This window comes from Spinacia oleracea, chromosome 3 (assembly GCF_020520425.1).
Source record: "Spinacia oleracea cultivar Varoflay chromosome 3, BTI_SOV_V1, whole genome shotgun sequence".
Taxonomy (NCBI): domain Eukaryota; kingdom Viridiplantae; phylum Streptophyta; class Magnoliopsida; order Caryophyllales; family Amaranthaceae; genus Spinacia; species Spinacia oleracea.
Window position 1 is genome coordinate 71,571,335 of NC_079489.1, and position 23,016 is coordinate 71,594,350.

The 23,016-nt window shown below is 42.4% G+C and overlaps 2 protein-coding genes across 2 annotated transcripts; both read left to right on the forward strand.

Moving 5' to 3' along the window:
* Window positions 1-340: 340 nt before the first annotated feature.
* LOC130469770 (uncharacterized) lies at window positions 341-16,663 on the forward strand. The gene is made up of 6 exons (XM_056839236.1): window positions 341-514; window positions 598-615; window positions 697-981; window positions 1,105-2,055; window positions 15,507-16,361; window positions 16,529-16,663. The coding sequence occupies exons 1-6, from the start codon at window positions 341-343 to the stop codon at window positions 16,661-16,663; spliced, it is 2,418 nt and encodes an 805-aa protein (XP_056695214.1).
* A 1,479-nt stretch (window positions 16,664-18,142) lies between these two features.
* On the forward strand, window positions 18,143-21,098 carry LOC110789230 (pentatricopeptide repeat-containing protein At5g14080). Its single transcript, XM_021993877.2, has 2 exons — window positions 18,143-19,948; window positions 20,032-21,098. The coding sequence occupies exons 1-2, from the start codon at window positions 18,289-18,291 to the stop codon at window positions 20,361-20,363; spliced, it is 1,992 nt and encodes a 663-aa protein (XP_021849569.2). The 5' UTR covers window positions 18,143-18,288; the 3' UTR covers window positions 20,364-21,098.
* The last annotated feature ends 1,918 nt before the right edge of the window (window positions 21,099-23,016 follow it).

Below are 23,016 nucleotides of genomic sequence, written 5' to 3' on the forward strand. Positions count from 1 at the left end.
GCCAAGGAAGTCGTTGGTGCCTCCTCCCCCTCCCTTTTTACCTCTCCCCCCGGAGGTTGAAACGAGCATCAAGACCAGGGTTTCAAAATGGAAAAAGCTTGCTCTGTCCTCTGATAACAAAGGTAGCAAGGTGAATGTGAGTCATGGACCCGAAGTTCAGAAGAGTGTGGAGAAGGAGTCAAAAAAGAGAGGGCTTAAGCAGGTGGAAGCGGAGATTAAGGATGGTGATGAAGTTATGGTGGAATGCGAAAAAAAGAGCTAAGGTTGGAACTCCTTCTTTGGAGTTTTCTGTGCCTATTCAAGTAGCGGGTGTTGGTGAATGCCAAACCCGCGAACAGCCATGAATCCCTTATGTTGGAACTTCCGGGGATTTGGCAACCCACGGGCAGTCAATGCACTACGACAGTGGTGCGTTACCCTAGCCCCTAGCCTCGTGTTCCTGTCAGAAACAAAGATCAACAAGTCTGCCGCTGAGGCACAAAAACACAGGCTCGGTTTTGATTGTGCACTAGGAGTCAGTAGTAGGGGATTATCGAGTGGTTTGTGTCTTTTTTGGAATTCTGTAAATATTAATTTTTCGTTGTTTCTTATTCTCAGAACCACATTTGTGGAGATGTAACTTCGTCTGAAGGAGTTGCCTGGCGATTTGTTGGGCTATATGGCTGGCTAGAATCTGGAAATAAATGCAAAACATAGAGCTTGCTCCGTGATTTATGTGCGGAATATACTGGCCCTCTATTGGTAAGTGGAGATTTTAATGAAATTATTTGCTATGAGGAAAAGGAAGGTGGGGTGGATAATGAACGCAGAGCTATCCCGGACTTTAGAGCTGCTCTTGAAGAGTGCAACTTGAGGGACCCAAAACTTGATCACACTCCTATATTTGCTCGGTTAAAGCGACCCAAAAAGAAGAGAAGGAGAGGCAAAAAATCTTTCAAATTCGAGACTTGTTGGCTTTTAGATGAAGCTTGTGATGGGGTGGTTCGTAACTCTTGGGAGGGCTCTGAAGGGGGATCGATTTTGGAAAGGCTGGAAGCTTTGGCCGCGTCCCTCAAAGGCTGGATTGGGGAGAAATTTCACAAACTCCACAAGCAAATTGCATAGGCGGAAAAAGCTTTGAAAGTGGCACAGGGAGAACGAATTTCAGATGAGGCAGTAGCAAATTGTGTGGCATTAGAAAAAGACCTCGATGACTTGTATGAAAAACAGGAAGCCTTCTGGTACTTGAGGTCACGAGCAGCAGATATCAAAGACGGTGACCGTAACACCAAATATTTCCACCATAAAGCTTCACAGAGAAGGAGGAGAAATGAGATTAAAAGGCTTATGGATGGTACAGGGCAGTGGGTTACAGAAGAAGAAGAGATTGAGGGAGTGGTCGAAGATTTCTATGAAGAACTTTTTACCACCTCCGGTCCATCGAGTACTGCTGTAGAAAAAGTGTTGGAGGCCGTGGGCACTACTATATCGAGCGAGGATAATAATCTCCTCCTCCGCCCTTTCACTAAAGAGGAGATTTATGCCGCTCTATGTCAGATGGACCCTTGCAAAGCACCGGGGCCAGATGGAATGCATGCAATCTTTTATCAGAAATACTGGCACATTGTTGGTGATGACGTTTCTAGGTATGTTTGTAATATTTTGCACGGGAATTGTTCCCCTCAACCCATAAACAACACGAACATTGCTTTGATATCAAAGGTAAGACGTCCGACAGTCATGTCTGAATTCCGGCCTATTGCACTAAGTAACGTGTTGAACAAGCTAGCTTCTAAGGCAATTGTGCTGAGACTCAAATCTATCCTTCCTGGTATTATCTCGAAGAATCAAAGTGCCTTTGTTCCGGGGAGATTGGTCACGGATGACGCTCTCATTGCATTAGAACTATTTCATACAATGAAAAAACGCAGCAAGGGAAAGAAGGGGTCGATAGCTTTGAAACTTGACATGAGTAAGGCTTATGACAGGGTTGAGTGGTGCTTTCTGGTAAAACTTTTATTGAAGATGGGGTTCTCGAGTAGTTGGGTGAAAGTGGTGATGGGATGTGTCCGATCGGTCTCTTATTCGTTTATTGTCAATGGCAAAATTTGTGGATCGATTATTCCAACTTGTGGCCTCCGTCAAGGAGACCCCCTTTCCCCGTACTCCCTCCGTCCCGGAATACTTGACCTGTTTTCCTTATCGGGTCGTCCCTTAATACTTGACCTGTTTCTAAAAATGGAAATATTCTAACAATATTATATTATTTCTCACTCCACCCCTATTAATCCACCTACCCCCTACTCCATACAAAAAATAATTAAAAATTCAACCCCTACTCTCCCCCAACCCCACCTCTTAACCCACCTCCCACTAACTACATTTAAATAATACCCCACTATCAACTACTACCTATTAAATTAAATAAGTCAATTCAAATTCCTTAAAATCTGTGCCGGTCAAACCGGGTCGAGTATTCCGGGACGGAGGGAGTATTTGTTTATTATGATAGCTGATGCTTTTTCTAGTTTAATCAGGAAGAGTGCTGAGAAGGGGTTGATTCATGGTGTTAAGGCGAGCAGGGAGGGACCGGAGATTACTCACCTATTTTTTTGCAGACAACAATTTATTACTCCCTCCTTCCCGGAATACTCGACCCGGTTTGACCGGCACAGAGTTTAAGGAACTTGAATTGACTTATTTAATTTAATAGGTAGTAGTTGATAGTGGGGTATTATTTTAATGTAGTTAGTGGGAGGTGGGTTAAGAGGTGGGGTTGGGGGAGAGTAGGGGTTGAATTTTTAATTATTTTTTGTATGGAGTAGGGGGCATGTGGGTTAATAGGGGTGGAGTGAGAAATAATATAATATTGTTAGAATATTTCCATTTTTAAAAACAGGTCAAGTATTAAGGGACGGCCCGATAAGGAAAACAGGTCAAGTATTCCGGGACGGAGGGAGTATTTGCTAGAGCCAACCGAACGGAATGCGCAACAATTGTTGATATACTCAACGTGTATGTGTGAGGGGGTCGAAAAAGCGCGAGGCTAATGCATGACCTCGTCCCTCGTGGGTGTGACGATTCTTTTTTATTCAATCAAGTGTAATTGGATTTCCTGTGAGTATACACCCAATTGACTAGTAATATAGGAGTCGCCATTCAGTTTATAACGACAATGAGAAAAATTGACAAAACCCGGTTATCGTGACATAAAGGGAGTGCAATTATGTTTGACCACGACGGCCGTAGGTTCCCTTGTGATCCCTGGTGTGGTGATCTCTCAATATACACCCGCAAGGTAGAGATTGAGGGTTCGGGGGACTGTAACTACCGAGAGGAGTACTTCGCTCGTCGATAACTCCAGAGGCAGGATATCCTTACTAGCTCAGCATAAATAATTGAAGGGACATGCGTTAACTATTAAACTAATCTGAGTTGATTTTAGCAATATGCAACATATAATACTAATTCGATCGTGATTATCTGATTTAAATAGCATTGAGGGACCTAGCATGATAATCCGATTTCCCAAAAATATTATATTTGTTAGGCGTGATAATAGGGTATGGGGAATCAAATTAGGTTAGTTTAACAGTTCATAAAAAGGGCGAGGAAAGCAGTTAAATCATCGAAAATGGACACATTACGACGCACCCTTGAGAGGTGCGTCACGGTTCTCAGAAAACTAACCACTTTGACTTTGCTATTTCTCCTTTTTATTTAACGAATCTCAATTATGGGACAGGATACGTTCTGTTCGATTTATGGATCGATTGCGACAGAACGCGTGAACAGTTTCGCAGCGAGAGGCTTAGGCTAAGGGTTAGAGTCAATACTCAGAATATAATTGTGTGTTGTTGTGTGTCCTTTCACGTCGAATTTAGGGGCCTATTTATAGGGAAGAGTTCGTGGAAAGATAGAATTGCAGAGTTCTAATCCACAAAGAATTAGAAAAAAACACGTACCCAGGTATTTTCAGCGCCCAGGCCTGGGCGCCGAAGATTTCGGCGCCCAGAGCCAGGCATTGAAAATAGGGTCTGGGCTGTTTTCTTTAGTCAGATTCGGATTCCTGAAATCCGTAGAGTTTGAGATTAATTCGAGTCTCTTAGCGCGTATCAATTTTATGACGGAATGCGTCTGGGCCCGTTACGAACTCTAGGCTCGTTAGGATTTTAATTAATACGTAACTCTTATTTCTGAATCATATTAGGAATAGGATTCTCGTAGTTTTCTATCTCATTTAGGATTTATGTTGGAATGCAACACCTAATTCTGACAGGTTTCTATCTTTTATGATTTGCCACTTTTAGAAGCTACCTTTTACGGCAGTTACTATTTTTAGCAGGTTTCTATAAATAGCAGGTTTCGGGTGAAATGAAATGGGGAATCGGGATTCGTTTATTTTATAGGAGATGCGTTGTCAAGTGGAGTTTTTACGTCTTCATCATCGAACCTTTCCCTTGCGAGAATGGGGACAAAAGTAGGTGTCTACAGTTAGCCCCCACTTTGACTGAGTCTTGGAGTAAGACGATGGTCAAAGTATTAGACGGAGTGCGTCACACAAGCCATGGTGTATGTGACCTGTTTTGCGAGGGTCTCACGAGCCCCCGAGTGATAACATTTGACTTAAGGGTCATCACTTGAAGTGTCGACATATCCCTCACGTGTCATTGGGATTTGTCAACTGATAGTATAGAAACTTCCTCACTTTGTCATTGGAATGATCTAAAGGTGCGTATAAACTCCCTCACTTTGTCATTGGGAGTAGCTACAGAGTTTTTCGAAATCAAAGCTATAAAGTGTAATTGGGCCTGGCCAAGCCCAATCACGAGGTAAAAACGTTTTTTAAAGATTCTCATTTTCAGGGCTAGCTAAACGAGAAAACCCTCTTGTTTTTATAGGACGTAAAACGAAGGAAAATCCAGCACATCGTTCTTTTTTGGAAAAACGGAAAACCAATCCTTTAATTTTTGGAAAAAGGGAAAACCGAAAAAGGTTATCGCTGCAGCGACTAAGGACCTGCGCGGTTAGTGACGCAGACCCCGCCCGCTGAAGGTGGGCGAGCCTGTCCGCTGAGGGTGGACGCCCCGTCCGATAGAAGTGGACGAATCTGTTTTGATGTTTTGAAAATAAGAACCTACGCGGTTTGTGACGTAGACCCCGCCGGCTGAAGATGGCGAACCTGTTCGCTGAGGGTGGACGCCCCGTCCGATAGAAGTGGACGAATCTGTTTTGAAATTTTATTTTGTTTTTTTTTGAAAATAAGGACCTACGTGGTTTGCGCCGTAGACCCCGCCGGCTGAAGACGGCGAGCCTTTTTTAAATTTGAAGACTTTATTTTTGTCGAAAACTGAGGACCTGCGCGGCTAGTGACGCAGATCCCGCCCGCTGAGGGTGGGCGAGCCCTGTCCGCTGAGGGTGGACGTCCCTGAATTCGTTTTCTTTTTTATTTGGGAACTCGCGCGGTTTGTGACGCGATTCTTGCCTGACTGAAGATGGGCGAGTTCCTATTTCTTTGGTTCTTTGGATTTCTTTTGAGAATTTCTTTTATTCATTCTTGCAAGAGCGAATTCTTTCGAGGGGTGCTCGAATTTAGTTGTAACCTGAACGTGGGCTGACAACGTGTTCAGACGGATCTTTGTCTTGCGACCGTCCGCTTTCGTGATTTTGAGCTAGTCTTTACGGCTCGACTTGGTCTTTGATCAGAGGACCGTGCACAAGCGTCAGTGACGTCCTTTCGATGAGGTCGAATCTATTGTTGTTCTTTTTTTTTTTGAGATATCCAAACATGATATGGTGTATGGCGCAGTCCGGGAATGTGGTTTTGATCGCGCGCTCCTCGTTGGAGTCTATTTTTTTCGCGAGCCCCCAAGCACTGGGGCTCGTCGGTTGTTTTTCGCATCTTGTAATCATGTTTGGGGTCATGCTCGTATGTGCGAGCGACCTTCTATAGTAGTGTGCTACTTTAGCGAAGCCGTGGAGTGCGACTTTAGTTTTTAGGCGACATCCGGTTTTAGCTTGGCCCGGATTAACCCTTTGACAGACAAACATTTTTTATTTGGAAAACCAATGACTTGACGACACATATTTTTGGTGTTTCGAAGAATGACCATGATATTTAACTTGCTTTTTTTTTTTTGAAAGTGTACACAAGCATTTTCTGAGACGAGTCTAAGTTTCAACTAAGTTTTAATGTTATTATTTTGTCTTGCTTATTTGGGAGCTAAAGGTGCTTTGGGCTTGATCCTACTTGCAATAAGGCCTCGTGTTTAGCAACACGGTCTTAGTCCTTTCCTGTTCCGTGTTTTGTGAAATCTGGGCCTTGGGCTGCATTTTCAGCGCCCAAGGCCAGGCGTTAAACATTTCGGCGCCCAGGCCTGGGCGCTGAAAGTCCTTTCCTGGTAATATTTGATTTTCGGATTTCCTAACACGTTTCTGAATGGGATCAGGATGTCATTGGGTGCGTTCAGCTATATATAGGGGCTAGATACGTCTTTATTTTCCACCGCTCTCAAATTCTTTCTCTTTTTTTGCTGTGCTCTAATTATTTACTACTTTTGCCATGTCGATCCCTACTTTCTAACTCCAACGGACCGTTAGGCGTTGGCTACGGGCCCTTACTCCCACAGAAAAAGCTTTGTTAAAAGAATACCACTTAGAGGCACTTTTAGGTTTACAGCAAATTAATATTGATTATAATTTTCTGCATGCTGCCCTAAGCTTTTGGGACTCCGATCATCATGTTTTTTCCTTTCGGGGCAATGAAATATGTCCTTTGCCCGATGAATTTGCTGCGATCCTTGGTTATCCTACTAATGCTACTCCTGTTACCCCTGGCACCGTTAAAGAGGGTAAAACAACCATAAGGGCTTTCCTAGGGCTAGATGATAACATGTTTGCTGAAATTGTTGTAGACGATAAGGTTAACTTGGCAAAACTTGTAAAACATCATTTTAGGCCTAGTAAGAATATGACCGAACAAAAATTGAACATTCGAGCCCTTGTATTTTGCTTGTTGAATCATTATTTGCTGTCGAATAACAATGGTGAGTTCGGTGACATAAGGTTGATCCCCTTGATTAGCCAGATGGAAAGTTGCTATTCTATTATGCCGTTGGTTGTTGCTGAGACTTTGCTGAGTGCGGATGAACTGAAGAAGGATGCCAAATCCGAACATTTTAAGGGGAGCCCCCTATTACTGCAGGTAATCGATCTTTTCCTTGCGCACATGTATGTTTTTTTTGCATATATTTCTTTTTGCCTGGGGCTGAGTTTCAGCACCCAGGGCTGGGCGCTGGAATATTCGGCGCCTGGTCCTGGGCGTTGAAACTGCGCCCCAGGGACCGTTTTTGTTTCTTTTCATTCTTTTGATTCGATCGTACCTGTTTTTGCAGATTTGGCTTGCGGAACGGATTTGACTTTTGGAAGCTCCTGCCGATCCTAAATATTATCGCCCTATAGCTTTGGGTAACCGAAAATACTTGCACCAAGGCCAGGACGAGGCCGAATGGACCTCCTTTTTTACTTATGGTATTTGTTCTATTAAGTGGGTGGTACCATGGTGGGGTTTGACTACTATGACAGGGGGGTCTGATGTATCAGTTTATGTTTCTTTGTTGGGGCTATCTCGTCCCATTTATATTTTTCCTTACCGAGTCATGCGTCAATATGGTTTAAGGCAGAGTATCCCCTTTTCTGATACGGTACCACCTAAGGTAGCGGCCTTTTCACAAACACGAGTCCTAGCGTGGGCCAAGTATTATGATGGTCTCCCGCGTTGGGCCGTAGCTACAAATGGTTTTGTGGGTCTTTCTGAAAACTACAAGTTGTGGATGAGCTCCGATGATAAAGATGTGAGGAGAGGCTCGTAATGGGGAGCCGGCTGAGCTTTTGATACCTCGTATTCGTGTTAAGTATGAGGGTCCTGATTCTGCCAAACCTCGTACCTATAGTTTTAAGACTGTAAAAGCTCGTCCTGATCGAAAGCGAAAGGAAGTTCCTCCCCGTTCCAGTTTCAGGCCTAAAAAGATGCCTAACATGAAGGGGCCTGCTGTTGTTAAAAGAAATGCAAGCTCTTGCGGAGATCTTCGCCGGAACAATGTATGGGTTAGGAAGGCTCAGCCGCCTGTAGAAACAGTGGCTAGTCTAGTTGATGATAATAATCCTTCTCCCACCATTGCCTGTGCCTTCGAGGCTGAGCAGGCTATAATTGAGAATGTTTCTGAAGCCTTGACATCTTTGGAAGTTAGTGTCCAGGAGCCGGTTCTTATGGAGATTGACATTGGGGCAGCGCAGAATACTATGGGGGTGCATCCTGCGAACATTGCTCTCTACAAGACTTTATTTGATGATCCGGAAGAACTAGAGTAGTGTAGTTCTTGCTAGGGTGTAGGTGCCCTTTATTTATTTCAGTTGTGTTTGTTTTTTATTCCTAGCACTTTGTTTTCCTTCTTATTATATTTTAATAAAGGCGTATTTTTAGTTTTCATTTATTTTTGTTTCTCCTCTTTTTTTATGTATTTTATATGTCTAACACTTTTTTTGCAAAGAATATATTTTTTATTTGGACCGAATCCTTGGCAAGGATTGCCTACGTATCTTGTCAGAATCAGGTCGCGCGTAGTTCTAGCTTTAGAATAAGTTCTAGTATGCCGGATTTCGGTAGATATGTCCCGAAGTGGAAACATATTACTTAATTGGTCAAATGAGTGAAGTATTTATCATTATTTTCATCTGCCGTTTTTTTTTTTGCCATAGGTTGCGTAAAATTCGACTAATTTGTATAGCTATATTCTTGGTAAACCTATTTGGATACGTACTGTACCCCCCAAGTGTTCGTTATTTTTCCGTTGTGTGCGGATAAAATGACGAGCACTTTCAAAAGGAAAACTTTTGGCAGGCAGAGAGTTTCAACGCCCAGGCTGGGGCGTCAGAAATTTCGGCGCCCAGCCCTGGGCGCTGAAAATGACTTGGGCGGTCAATTTTTGACGCTTTGCTTCACATGTTCTTGCGTTTATTTCTATTTCGTTTTTTGTGCCTTGATATTTTGCTTTGTAGTTAAAGTTAATTTTGAGGCTATTTTGGAGGCTTTTTTGACTGTTAGCGTGAAACGCATTTTTGTCCAGATTAATTTTTTCTATTGGTGACTCAAAACAGTTTTGAAAATGGAGTTAGGGTGCGGAATTTATGAAGATCTTTGTGTAGGCTTTGGAGGTAGGTTGGTAGTGAAGGGTATGATGGAATCTATGTTTTATGAATCTATTTTTTGGTAACATTTGCATTGTTTTAAATTTTTGATTTCCTTTGATTTTGGGTTGCATGGATTGGCTCTTATGATGACACTGGTTGGCTTTTTAGGTTTTGAGGATATGAATGGGATAGTGTGGTTTATTTTGTGGGTTTCGGGAACTGGTTACCGTGGCACTATTTCAAAACCGAGTGGGCTTTGTTTGTTGGGCCTAGAGTGGGCCGCCTCTTTATTGTTGTATTTTGCAAGTACATTTGGTGTTTAGTGTTAGAATAAAATTTTTTAGGAGAAATATTACGCCTTTATTGATTCGGAAAGTAAGGAAAACACACTGAAATAAAACTGACCCATATTCTAAAGGGCCTTAGGACCATCTAAAGTCTCTATTTTTTTTTCTATCAATCTAAAGAACTACTAGGCGCTTTTTACTAATGGTGCTCTATGTGGCTCAACCCTGGGGTTTAGTCTCATAAAACTTCGGTCCTTCACCGGTACTCATCTTGAATTCCATTCCTTTTGCGTTGACCCACTGATATGTCTTCACCCATCCGTTCTCGACCTCTTCTAGTGTTGATGCAGGAGAGATTAACCGGGTTGGATCGAAACCTTCATCTTGTAAAGCTAGGGTAGTCATCACAGTCTTGTCCTCCATAGGCCTCGATTCGTTAAACAATGTCCATAGAGCCTGGTTGTCCAATATTTCAGCTGTTTTAGTCTTGGTGAGGTGGGGTGCCTCATCCAAGGTGTGGCAGTCATGGAAAATTTCAAATCCGGGTTTTAGCAAGCCATCCTGAACGAAGGGTTCAGGGAAATCACAGCATGGGTGTTCTTCTCCTTCCCGAACGAACATCCCGTTAAGGGTCCTTTGATATGGGGGAAGGAGGGTGGTTTGTTTGGTTTTGTTAAGGCGTAGCCTAGATAGGCGGTCAGCAATATCTTCCTTCGTTGGTTCATAACCTAAGCCAAAGGGAGTAGATTTGTCGGAAAAAGGATGGAATGTGCATTCCTTCTTCCTTATGCCCAATGGGGTTCCTGGAAAATAGCCTTGAGCTAACAGCATTCTAGGGATGACTCGGGATGCATGCGGGTCTAGGAATGCCGGATCATAATCTTCGATGAACTGGATTATTTCTTCCATTTGAAACCCATAAAGGTCGTCTGCATTTTCAGCCGTTCCAACCATAGTACAACTGACGTCGAGAGGAGGGGCGCGGATTTCTAGTATTACCCCGTTATGGTTAAGTTTAACCATTTGGTGCAAGGTAGAAGCCACACCTCCTAAGTCATGGAGCCAAGGTCGCCCCAACAGGAGGTTGAAAGTGGGTTTGATGTCGATTATTTGAAACTCCGTGGTGCGTGCCACAGGCCCGGTTTGTATGGTAAGGTTGATTTTTCCCAATACAGGCCTTTGGGAGTTATCATAAGCTCGTACCCCTTGCGTGGAGGTTTGGAAGTCATCGCTTCTTAGCCCCAAGCAATGGGCGGTTCGCAATGGGCAGACATTAACTGCCGAACCATTATCTACGAGCGCTAGGGGGATGTTTTGTCCTTTGCATCCAACCACTAGGTAAAGGGCTTTATTGTGAGCACCCTCCTCTTTGGGTAAGTCTTTATCAGTGAAAACGATGGCCTTTTCTCCGGCATCTCTCGTGACATGGCTAACCAATGAGTCAAGTGTGATATATGTAGGTACTGAGATGAGGTCAAGTGAGCGAATAAGCTTTTCGCGATGTTCCTTTGAAATACACATAAGATCCCAGATGGTAATCTCAGCCTTGGTTCTTTTTAGTTGTTTCAGGAGAGGATTTTCAATGACTTCCGTGACGGTGGCGTGCCGTCCATTCTCAGGAGTTTGCCTAACCGGGACGTCGTCCATGGGAGGCGGGTGAATGTCCGGTAGGTATATTCTTCCGGATCGAGTGAGGTTGTCGACCTCGGGCTCCTGAGGGGTGGTGTCAATGAGAGCATACCCGGGCCAAGTTTCAGTGAAGAAGTCCTGGCCCGAGACTTGAGATAGGTAAATATCTTCAGCATCATCGTTCCACACACTGCACACTTCCCTCTCGATTCGATCCATAGGGACCACAGCGAGTGGTGCACCTTGAGGTGTAATATACACCGTGGGGTCGAAATTCTCTGGTTGGTCGAGAGAGATGTGACAAGAGCCGAGTGGGCTCTTGTTGTTGTTGGGTTTGCCAACGTTAGGGAGAGGTATTACCTCATCCTCTATCATGTCCTGGATCGTATGTTTTAGAGTCCAGCAGTTTTCAGTGTCATGCCCATTTCCTTGATGGAATTTGCAGTAAGTACCTTCGACCCAATATTTGTTTTTGACAGGAGGGTCACGAGTGGGGCCTATAGGTCTCAACTTTCCTTGATTGGTTAGTCTTTCAAAGGCTTGTACCAAAGTTGACCCGAGTGGGGCAAATTTTCGGTCTCGGACCCATCTTACAGGGTTTCTTCGGGCGGGAGCCTCTTCTACAGCATGGACTTCTTGGGCTTGGGATGTGTTACCCCGATTATAGGTGTTGGTCTTATATGTGGGTTTTCTCTGTATGGTTTTGGCGAGGTCGTCCTCGATCTTTATTCCCACATCATAAACTCTTTTGAAAGTGTCGAGTCCCAGGTACCTAAGGTGTTGTCTGTAAGCCGGGTCCAGGTTGTCAATGAATTTTTGGACCAATTCTGTTTCGGGAGGCCTATTGATTAGCTAGGCCGCCTGGTCCCTCCATCTAGCAAAGTAGGTTGTGAAACCCTCATTTTTCTTTTGGAAGAGAACTTCCAGCTCGCGCATGGTGACTTGGAAATCCATGTTCGACGAGTATTGCTTGATGAAGACATTGACAAAGTCTTCCCAAGTGGGGAAGAGCTTAGGGTCCTGGTGATAGTACCATTTGAGCGGCACAGGTTCCAAGGACAAAGGAAAGGCAGGTAAGTACATGGACTTGTCCACGCCTTTCAAGTTTATGGTATTCACAAAGCTCAGTAGATGATCATGGGGGTTGTCCGTTGCCTTGAACTTTGGTAAGTCAGATGAACTGAACTTTTCTGGTAATTTGCCAGGAAAAGGTTCAGGATCGAGGGAGAAGTATTTGCTCCCCATGGTTTGCTGTAGGACCATTTTTTCAATCCTCTTCTCGTTTTCGAGGTCATTTTTGGCTTGCGCAGCCGCTAAAGCTTCATTTTCCATTTTCAGTTGGCCCATAAGTTGAGTCATTTGGACCATCTGGTCTCGCAAATCTTCGATGGACATGTCTGAAGGTGCGAATCGAGGTTGGGGAAGCGGAGATCCTTGAAATGAGGGACGACGGACGGAGCTTGGAGTTACTAAACCTGGTGTTGGCGACGTATCTTCGAGACGCACTAACCGTTGATTCTCTGATCGGCACCAAGTGGAAGGACCAGTCCTAGGCATAAGATAAGCTAAAGTTTAGGTTCCCAAAGTTTCAAGCATTACTTAGTCTAGACTTCGACTCTCTAAATTGGTTTTTCACTTTTTTCTTTTGTCGGTACACGTTTTGGTTTTTTTTGTTTTGGTCATTCTTTAAATTTTCGAAACACTTGCCCTTGTGACATTCATAGTTGTTAGCATGTTCGGTTTTTGGTGCCGAGCATTGCCGTCGTAGGAGGCCCGACGACGACACGAAGAGTTATTAATTTTTTTTACGAGCCGCTTTTTGAAATCGAGTGCTTTTCTTACGCCCTCGTAGCAATTCTCTTGATGAACATTTTTTTTTGCGCTACGTATTTTCCTTTTGCTTGGGCACCGAGGCTGCTGCGCCTGACTAGAAGGCCAAGCAGCAACTTCAGCGCCCAGCTAGGGGCGTGAGAAATTCTGGCGCCCAGCCAGGGGCGTTGAAAATGCGTCCCTGGCTGGTTTTCGTTTTCTGTGTTCTGTTTATGCGACTTTGACTTGCGTGCTTGCCTAATAACGTCCTTTACGCGTAGCAGCGTTTGTGGGATTCGTTACAGGCCATCCCGAGCGTTGCTTATTTCTGTGGCGATCATTCGGGTTTGCGGAACACGTGTTTCGGTATAACTCTTTGGCAAATTAGTCTATGAATGTTTGGGCAATTTTTAAGGTCGTTGGTTTTCTAGGATAGTTTGTCACACACAATCACATATTTCGCTACACATAACTACATTACAAACATGGATTTGAAAATTAAATATGCCACGTAGTTTATGATAGGCTTCTATGGGTAGTTTATTTGCGCCTGGCTTGGTACCGCTTCTATCGTAGATCCAACCCATGCCCCGGTCGAGGTAGTGTCTTCAACAGACGAATTTCGCTCAAGAGGCCAACCCGCAAGTGCAAGCCAAGGGGGCATGCAGGCGAGAGGGACCTAATGGGCAAGCGATTGGGTTCGGGATAGGTGTACTACCTGCACAAGTACCGAGTGGGAAACATGCGCGGCGTATGCACCCCCCTTTTGGCGAAAAAAGGTATCCTTAGTCTCAACTCCCGAGGGAGCCGAGATTCGTTATGATGTTCTGCCCGTTCACATTAATATGCTGATTTTCAGGTCGTCCCAACTTGATGGGGAAATAAACGCGGGATAGGATCGTTTCACCCTTCGGCTATTTTGATTACCTACAAGCACGAGTATTTCCTTCACTATCCCCAGTGGAGTCGCCACTGCGAGGGGGTCGAAAAAGCGCGAGGCTAATGCATGACCTCGTCCCTCGTGGGTGTGACGATTCTTTTTTATTCAATCAAGTGTAATTGGATTTCCTGTGAGTATACACCCAATTGACTAGTAATATAGGAGTCGCCATTCAGTTTTTAACGATAATGAGAAAAACTGACAAAACCCGGTTATCGTGACATAAATTAAAGGGAGTGCAATTATGTTTGACCACGACGGCCGTAGGTTCCCTTGTGATCCCTGGTGTGGGGATCTCTCAATATACACCCGCAAGGTATAGATTGAGGGTTCGGGGGACTGTAACTACCGAGAGGAGTACTTCGCTCGTCGATAACTCCAGAGGCAGGATATCCTTACTAGCTCAGCATAAATAATTGAAGGGACATGCGTTAACTATTAAACTAATCTGAGTTGATTTTAGCAATATGCAACATATAATACTAATTCGATCGTGATTATCTGAATTAAATAGCATTGAGGGACCTAGCATGATAATCCGATTTCCCAAAAATATTATATTTGTTAGGCGTGATAATAGGGTATGGGGAATCAAATTAGGTTAGTTTAACAGTTCATAAAAAGGGCGAGGAAAGCAGTTAAATCATCGAAAATGGACACATTACGACGCACCCTTGAGAGGTGCGTCACGGTTCTCAGAAAACTAACCACTTTGACTTTGCTATTTCTCCTTTTTATTTAACGAATCTCAATTATGGGACAGGATACGTTCTGTTCGATTTATGGATCGATTGCGACAGAACGCGTGAACAGTTTCGCAGCGAGAGGCTTAGGCTAAGGGTTAGAGTCAATACTCAGAATATAATTGTGTGTTGTTGTGTGTCCTTTCACGTTGAATTTAGGGGCCTATTTATAGGGAAGAGTTCGTGGAAAGATAGAATTGCAGAGTTCTAATCCACAAAGAATTAGAAAAAAACACGTACCCAGGTATTTTCAGCGCCCAGGCCTGGGCGCCGAAGATTTCGGCGCCCAGAGCCAGGCGTTGAAAATAGGGTCTGGGCTGTTTTCTTTAGTCAGATTCGGATTCCTGAAATCCGTAGAGTTTGAGATTAATTCGAGTCTCTTAGCGCGTATCAATTTTATGACGGAATGCGTCTGGGCCCGTTACGAACTCTAGGCTCGTTAGGATTTTAATTAATACGTAACTCTTATTTCTGAATCATATTAGGAATAGGATTCTCGTAGTTTTCTATCTCATTTAGGATTTATGTTGGAATGCAACACCTAATTCTGACAGGTTTCTATCTTTTATGATTTGCCACTTTTAGAAGCTACCTTTTACGGCAGTTACTATTTTTAGCAGGTTTCTATAAATAGCAGGTTTAGGGTGAAATGAAATGGGGAATCGGGATTCGTTTATTTTATAGGAGATGCGTTGTCAAGTGGAGTTTTTACGTCTTCATCATCGAACCTTTCCCTTGCGGGAATGGGGACAAAAGTAGGTGTCTACAGTATGAAGCAGCTTCCGGGAAGAAAATTAATTATGATAAATCGGAGGTTTCTTTTAGCAAGGGTGTCTTGTCGTCTAAGCAACCGGAGTTGCTAGATTTGTTAAAAATGAGACTAGTTGATGAGCATGAAAAATACCTTGGAATTCCAACAATCATTGGAAGGTCGAAGAAAAAGGTATTTTTGCGGCGTTAAAGGATCGAATATGGAAAAAGTTGCAAGGATGGAAGGAGAAGCTACTTTCGAGAGCCAGGAAAGAAATTCTTATAAAGTCGGTCATTCAAGCCATCCCAACCTATCTTATGGGTGTGTACCGACTACCGGTGGGGGTTATTCATGACATCCAATCAATGATAGCAAAATTCTGGTGGGGAGGCTCGGGAGAGAATCGTGGAGTCCATTGGATGAATTGGGATTCGATGTGTGCACCCAAATGTCTTGGGGGTCTAGGCTTCCGTGACCTGACGATCTTCAATGAAGCGTTATTGGGCAAACAGGCCTGGAGATTAATGTCGGCCCCGGAATCTCTCTTCGGCAGGGTCATGCGAGGAAAATACTACCCCAACGGGGAATTCTTAGACTCTGCGCTGGGGTTGTCCTGCAGCTACTCGTGGCGGAGCATTTGGGGCGCAAAGGCCCTTCTCAAAGAGGGACTGATCTGGAGAGTAGGAAACGTGTCCAATATTAATGTCTGGTCTGATCCTTGGCTCACTGACGAGAAAGGTCGTTTCATCTTAAGTCATCACAATGATACAGTAAATTATGTCCATGAATTGATGCGGCCCGACACAAAGGAATGGGACTATGAGAAGATTACTAGCATATTTGAAGAAAGGGATGTCAGATGCATTATGGCTATTCCACTTAGTGACCGTGCTCCGAAGGACTGCTTAACGTGGGCCTACTCTATGGATGACAATTATTCGGTTAAAACGGCTTACATGCTCGGGAAATCATGCAATTTTGATAATCTCCATCAAGCTTGGATAGAGATATGGAAGCTTGACATGACTCCCAAGGTAAGACACTTCTTATGGAGAGCTTGCACGGGTACTCTACATGTCCGCTCATACCTCAAATACAGACACATGTCAGATGATAACAGTTGCATTTGGTGCGGGGAGGAGGAAACTCTAGACCACGCGATGTTCGAATGCTTTGTTGTCCGTGATCTTTGGCTCGATAGGGGGTGCGACAGACTGTTGAGGAAGAGGGAAGGGCTGACTCTTGTGGAATTTATTGGGTTATGGAAGGAAGAGGACCCAAAGAAGTATCAACTGATTGCTGCTATGCTCTGGTTGATTTGGTGCCGCAGAAATGACAGTCTTTAACACCAAAGAGACACCTCACATTATCATTCTTGACAGACTGCAGATATTGGTTGATGATCATGATAAGTACTCGAAGGCGATTTATGGGAGGAGAGGCCAGCAACCAAGAAACCGAAGCCCCAAGGTATGGCTTCCTCCAGACCCGGGCATTGTTAAACTCAACTGTGATGCTTCACTCAACGAGGACGGATGGATCGGTCTTGGGGTAGTTGCGAGGGATTCAGCAGGAGATGTTGTATTTAGTGCCTCAAGGAGGATGAGCGGGTATTGGCCCCCTGTGATCGATGAATGCAAAACGATGCACTTTGCTGTTAAACTTGCGCAAAAATACGGTTTGAAGAAGGTAGTGATTGAGACGAACAGCGAGGTGGTAATTAATCGACTCTCCAAAGGGATAACGTACTTTACTGATCTTGATTCCATTCTTGATGATGTGTTATCTCTGTATTCGCATTTTGATTATGTTTTTTGGTCTCATGTTAAAAGGGATGACAATACTGTAGCCCATCACCTTGCTAGACTAGTGCCTTTCGGTGTTGAACAAGTTTTGGTAAACCATAGTCCTTGTGAGGTTTCCCCGTATGTTCTTATGGATAAATTGTCCATTGATTAATGAATGCACTAATCTTTCCCCTCAAAAAGCAAAAAGAAAAAAAAGTCTATTTCAGACAAAATAAGATTTTTTAAGTTAACTTGAGGATAGTTTTACAATGGCTACAATAATTCTGTAGCCATTGTAATTTTTTGATCAGAACCGTTGATTTTCTAAATTAAATCTGGACCATTTATTAGGTTGACTTGGTAATTTAAAATATCTTAACAATAAAATAGTTCATAAGAATAAAATTAATATCAACATACGAAAATTTCAGTTTCTTACCATCCAATTTATCTGCTTCCATAATTGATTTCTAAATTTCAGATTTTAAAATCATATGGTGTCTGTTAAAACATATAGGACTTTGAAATTTATGGAAGCAGTTAAAACCAATTTCACAAATTGTATAGAATATGAAAGAGAAAAAAAAAGTAGTTAGTTGATCATTATTAATGGTGATATATATGTGTCCGGCATTTTTTCCGATATGTTAAATTTTATGTTGTTCCATTTGGATGGACATTAATGGAGATAATGATATGTTGACAACAATGATAATGTCTTCACTTCAAGATAAAATAAACATTGAACACACGGATATGGAATAATATGGCAATATCATGGCTTTCATTTTGGAGGCACAACAATGGAGATTGCAAAACATGTTGCCTGAGGTATCAGTTTTTTATTGAACAATGATTTTTTTTAAAGCACGGTTTCCTCAAAAATTAAAACTGAAATACATTTTATTTAATTGTGTTTAAAAAAAATTAACTTTTTGAAAATGTAATAGTCAAACAATTAGATGGTTAAGATTAGTCTTAGAAATTAAAGAGTTGAGATTGAAAGTAACTACAATGACTACAGTTTTATTGTAGCCATTGAAAAGTCTTCCTTAACTTGAAGAAGTTCAGACAAAGATAACTCGAATTGAACAAAGTGGGTAAGTTATGAGTTCGACAATTTAAATACTAGTTTGCCTGCGCGGGTTTTCTTTCCCCAGCCTCCCAAATTCAGATGCAACCTCCGGCGAGAGAGGCGGCGAACCTCATAAGCAGAGCCTTGATCTCATCTTCCAACAACTCGCGGCCAGCCGGCTCATGGACGTGGTCACTCGAGCAAACCCTTTACAAACTCGGCTGTCATGACTCTCTCAACCCTTCACTCGTTGCCCGAGTAATCGACCCTCATCTTCTCCGCCACCCATCTCTTTCACTCGGTTTCTTCAACTGGGCATCTCAGCAGCCCAATTTTTCCCACTCCTCCATTTCTTACCACTCCATTCTAAAATCCCTTTCTCTTTCCCGCCAATTCAACTCCTTAGAGAAGCTGCTTAGAGAGGCAAAATCTCGAAACTTGGTTGTTAATCCTTCTTTTTACCGCCCTGTTATTGCTTCCCTCGTCAAATCGAAGAAATCCCATGAAGCTTTCATGGTTTTGAATGGTGGTAGTTCATCGATTTTCGATATTGGGGCGGAAACATGTAGCTCTGTCCTTGCTGGGTTGGTGTCCGAAGGGCGTGTTGATTGTGCACGTAAGCTGTTCGATGAAATGCTTGTTAGAGGTGTTAGTTTTACAACTCTTGGAATTGGTTTGTTTATGTGGAGTTTTTGTCGAGATTCTGAAATGGGTACTATCCTAGATGTCTTGGATAGAGTTAGGGGTAGTGTTTCGAGGTTTGATGGGTCCATAGTTGCCCTTTTGATCATTCACGGGCTTTGCGAGGTAGGTCGGGTATCTGACGCTTATAATGCATTAGAGGAGTTGAGGAACAGAGATTGTAAGCCTGATTTTATGGCTTATAGGATAGTTGCAGAGGCTTTTAGGTCTAAGGGGCCGGGGTGTATCTTTGAGGTACAAGTGGTTTTAAAGAAGAAAAGGAAGCTAGGAGTGGCTCCCAGGGCAATTGACTATAAAGAATTTGTATTTACCTTGCTTTCAGAAAACTTTATTTATGAAGCTAAAGAGCTGGGGTTAGTGATTTTAGATGGAAATTTCCCTATAGAAGATGATGCTTTGAATGGTTTGATTGGATCAGTATCATTGGTTGATCCATGCTCTGCTATGTTGTTTTTCAAGTTCATTGTGGAAAGAGAAAGAATTCTAAATCTTGTTACCTTGAGCAATTTCAGTAGCAATCTGTACAAACACGGGAAAATTGATGATATGTTAGAAGTGTTTAATGTTTTGTCCTCCAAAGACTATTTCACAAGCTTAGAGAGCTATAACGTTATGGTTTCATCTCTTTGCGAGGCTGGAAAAGTGAGAGAAGCTTATAACATTCTTCAAGAGATGAAGAAGAAAGGACTTTTCCCTGACATCTCATTCTATAATGTTCTTATGGAAGCATTATGTAGAGAGGATCTCATCCGTCCTGCAAAGAAGCTTTGGGACGAAATGTTTTCTTGTGGGGTTGATGGAAATCTGAAGAGCTACAACATCCTTATCAAAAAGTTTGCGGAAATAGGTCAAATTGATGAAGCACAGGTACTCTTTGATCACATGCTTAATAAAGGTGTGATGCCTGATGCAGCCATATATACATTTCTGCTCGAATGTCTTTGTCAAGACTCGAAATTTGAAGCTGCGATTCAGATTTTCTATAAGGTTGCTGATCAGGATACGACAATAGCACATGCTATAGTAACTCCACTTGTTCTATCTCTTTGTAAAGGAGGTAATGCTTCATACAAACTGGTGTTAGCTGTTTCTTATACTCACTCAACATTGTCATTGATGTTGTTTCACTTGTCTGTGCAGGTTGTTTACTGTATGCTTCTAAATTCTTGTGCAGTAATTGTCACCTTGAGCATAAAGGGTCCCATGTAATTTTGTTGAAATATCTCGCAGAGGCTAACCAGTATGAAACTGCCATCAACCACCTAAAACAGGTTATGGCTGCTTCACCTTCTTTGCTGCAAGAAATATCAACTGAAATTTTGGGGCTTCTTTCTTCTTCTCCCAATCCAGAACCGATTCTACAGCTGCTTCAAGAAATGCAACAAAATGAATTTGTTCCCATGAATGATCATTGGAGAGCTTTCTCGGGGAAATTGCTAAATTCGGCTTCAGGTTTTAGCCACCCATTATAGCCTGATTAGTCTCCAAGAAGGGAATCAGAACTGGACATACAAGTGTAAGCGAAAAAGTTGATCTCTGATGCTTCACCTTTGGGATTCTGAACTGAATATTGCATAGTTAGATCTTTAGTGCCACCTCTTATTTCTCACAAGTACTTCATATATACTTAACAAAAGAAGATTCCAACGTGCGAGTTGTGTCAGCCACTTCTTTACTGATTGGATCGTCATCAGTTTACGACTAGCTGAGTGGTTTGGAAGTTGATTTTGGGGTGAAATTGGTCTCAGCTAGTGAATCTGAAGCTAATGCTCCAGATGTTATTTGTGTAGGAACATATAGATGCATAAAGCGGAATTTCAGGAAACAATTTCCTAACATCTATCACAGGATCTCATGCATAACAATAGTATAGATCAGATTAAGTCGAAAGAATAATCACCTTTGAAGCGTGTTCTCCCGTTCGTATGCAAGCTTCGAAGATCTTAGAGCCCCACTTGTTGCTCTTCTACTCAGTCCACAAGCACGAATTGAATCCCACGTATGCTAGTACGGCAGAGAACGATCACAATCTGTCTCTTGCTTTGTTTGGGATGTACGGCGTTTAGAAAATTAGAATTAGGGTTTTTGTGTTTTTCTTTTTTGTCAGATATTGAATGAACGTGATTTCTAAATCCCTGACATTATAACTATTATAATGTGAGAGTTTTAGGTTAACACAAAACCAAAGCCCAACATTCTTCCCTTAACAGACCGGTTGCCATCGGGCCTTTTGGGCCCATTCCAATTAATGCTTATATGTGTGACCTTATAGGATTAATATATTTTAGTTGTAGGTCCAATCAATATTGTCCTGCTAATCACATTTATTCTCTAGCAAGCAAATATGATTACTAAAATAATTAACTTATTATCTTCATAATTAATTCCTGTTTATATTTAGTAATTGCCGGAAATGTCTAAGGACATAATTCCTTCAATCTCCCACTTGTCCGAAGACAAGAACGCAATGCTAAATTCCTTAAGTCTCTTAATGCCAAAATTTGATAACACACTGTTATTCTCAAATTCTAGTTTCTTGATCGCCGAGTTCGAACTGTTCAAATAAAGATTAATTTTTAATCCCATTCCGCATGGCCATGCAATTTTCAGTTCTCGCTCATCAAGAGGCCCAGACACCATTCCTATCAAATAGGAGGACTTATTCACTCTTGTATGACCATAACTCCCACTCAATTCTTAGCCCACCTGATCACTACCTTTATAACCTCCTTTTACGGCACGGCGTTTAACAGCGTCAAAGTTAAACTAATTGTCTCGTGGTTATTAAGACATACTCATGTCTAAGGAATCCACTAAATATAGAAGTTTGATTCTACTTTTAGAATCTAGTTAGGTCAAGTCACAATGCATCAAGTATACATCCATATAATCAATTAGACATCCCTATGTCTCCATAGCCCATGGAACTGCACTATCAATTAATTACATGCTAGTCTTCATATAAATCACTTATGTCCAATTTAGTGATTTAGACTAGGGACTTAATAAGTTGTGATTTCAGTTCACTTTATAGGGTTCCATTATCAAAACGTTTTCGATAATCCTATTTGAAAACACAAGTTATTTGGACATTTTATTTAATACTAAACCAAACAATTAAATAAGAATGAACTTTTATTCATAAACATTCAAAGCATAATAAATGTCTTTACAATTGTAAACATAAAGTAAACAAACTAAAGCCATTCTCCCATATGCCTAAGCCCCATAGACCTAGTATGACTCTCATGCTTAGGTTGAGCAAGCGGTTTAGTCAGAGGATCAGCCACGTTATCCTCAGTATGAACCTTGCTTACTTTCACATCCCCTCTTTCAACGATCTCTCGAATAAGATGGAATCTCCTGAGCACATGTTTGGATTTTTGGTGCGATCTGGGTTCCTTGGACTGGGAAATGGCACCATTGTTGTCACAATACAACTCAATGCCATTTTCAATGCTAGGAACTACACCAAGTTCACTAATGAACTTTTTGATCCAAACAGCTTCTTTTGCTGCATCACTTGCTGCAATATACTCAGCCTCTGTTGTAGAATCTGCGATGGTACTCTGCTTAGAACTCTTCCAGCTCACAGCCCCTCCATTGAGACAAAATATGAAACCAGATTGTGATCGGAAATCATCTTTGTCACTTTGGAAGCTTGCATCGGTGTATCCAGTGGCAACCAACTCATTATCTCCACCATAGACCAAGAAATCATCCTTAGTCCTTCTTAAGTACTTAAGGATATTCTTTGCTGCCATCCAGTGCGCCTCTCCTGGGTTTGACTGGTATCTGCTGCACATACTCAAAGCATATGCAACATCCGGTCGAGTGCATACCATGGCATACATAATGGACCCTACTGCAGAGGCATAAGGAACATTACTCATGCGCTTGACCTCATCAGGTGTCGAAGGACACTGAGTCTTGCCAAGTGAAATGCCATGTTGCATGGGAATGAAACCTCTTTTGGAGTTTTCCAGCTTGAACCTTGCAAGAACCTTATCAATATAAGTCTCTTGGCTAAGTCCAATCAGCCTTTTGGATCTATCTCTATGGATCCTTATTCCCAAGACGTATTCAGCTTCTCCTAGGTCTTTCATGGAAAAACAACTTTTAAGC

Bases quoted from the DNA above. Each gene is read 5' to 3' on its own strand.
- LOC130469770 (XM_056839236.1), top strand. From the start codon at position 341: ATGAATCCCTTATGTTGGAACTTCCGGGGATTTGGCAACCCACGGGCA. The intron at 982-1,104 runs GTTCGTAACTCT...CAAATTGCATAG, and splicing joins ATGAAGCTTGTGATGGGGTG to GCGGAAAAAGCTTTGAAAGT. The intron at 16,362-16,528 runs GTAAGACACTTC...TTGGCTCGATAG, and splicing joins AGCTTGACATGACTCCCAAG to GGGGTGCGACAGACTGTTGA.
- LOC110789230 (XM_021993877.2), top strand. From the start codon at position 18,289: ATGCAACCTCCGGCGAGAGAGGCGGCGAACCTCATAAGCAGAGCCTTG. The intron at 19,949-20,031 runs GTAATGCTTCAT...TTGTCTGTGCAG, and splicing joins TCTATCTCTTTGTAAAGGAG to GTTGTTTACTGTATGCTTCT.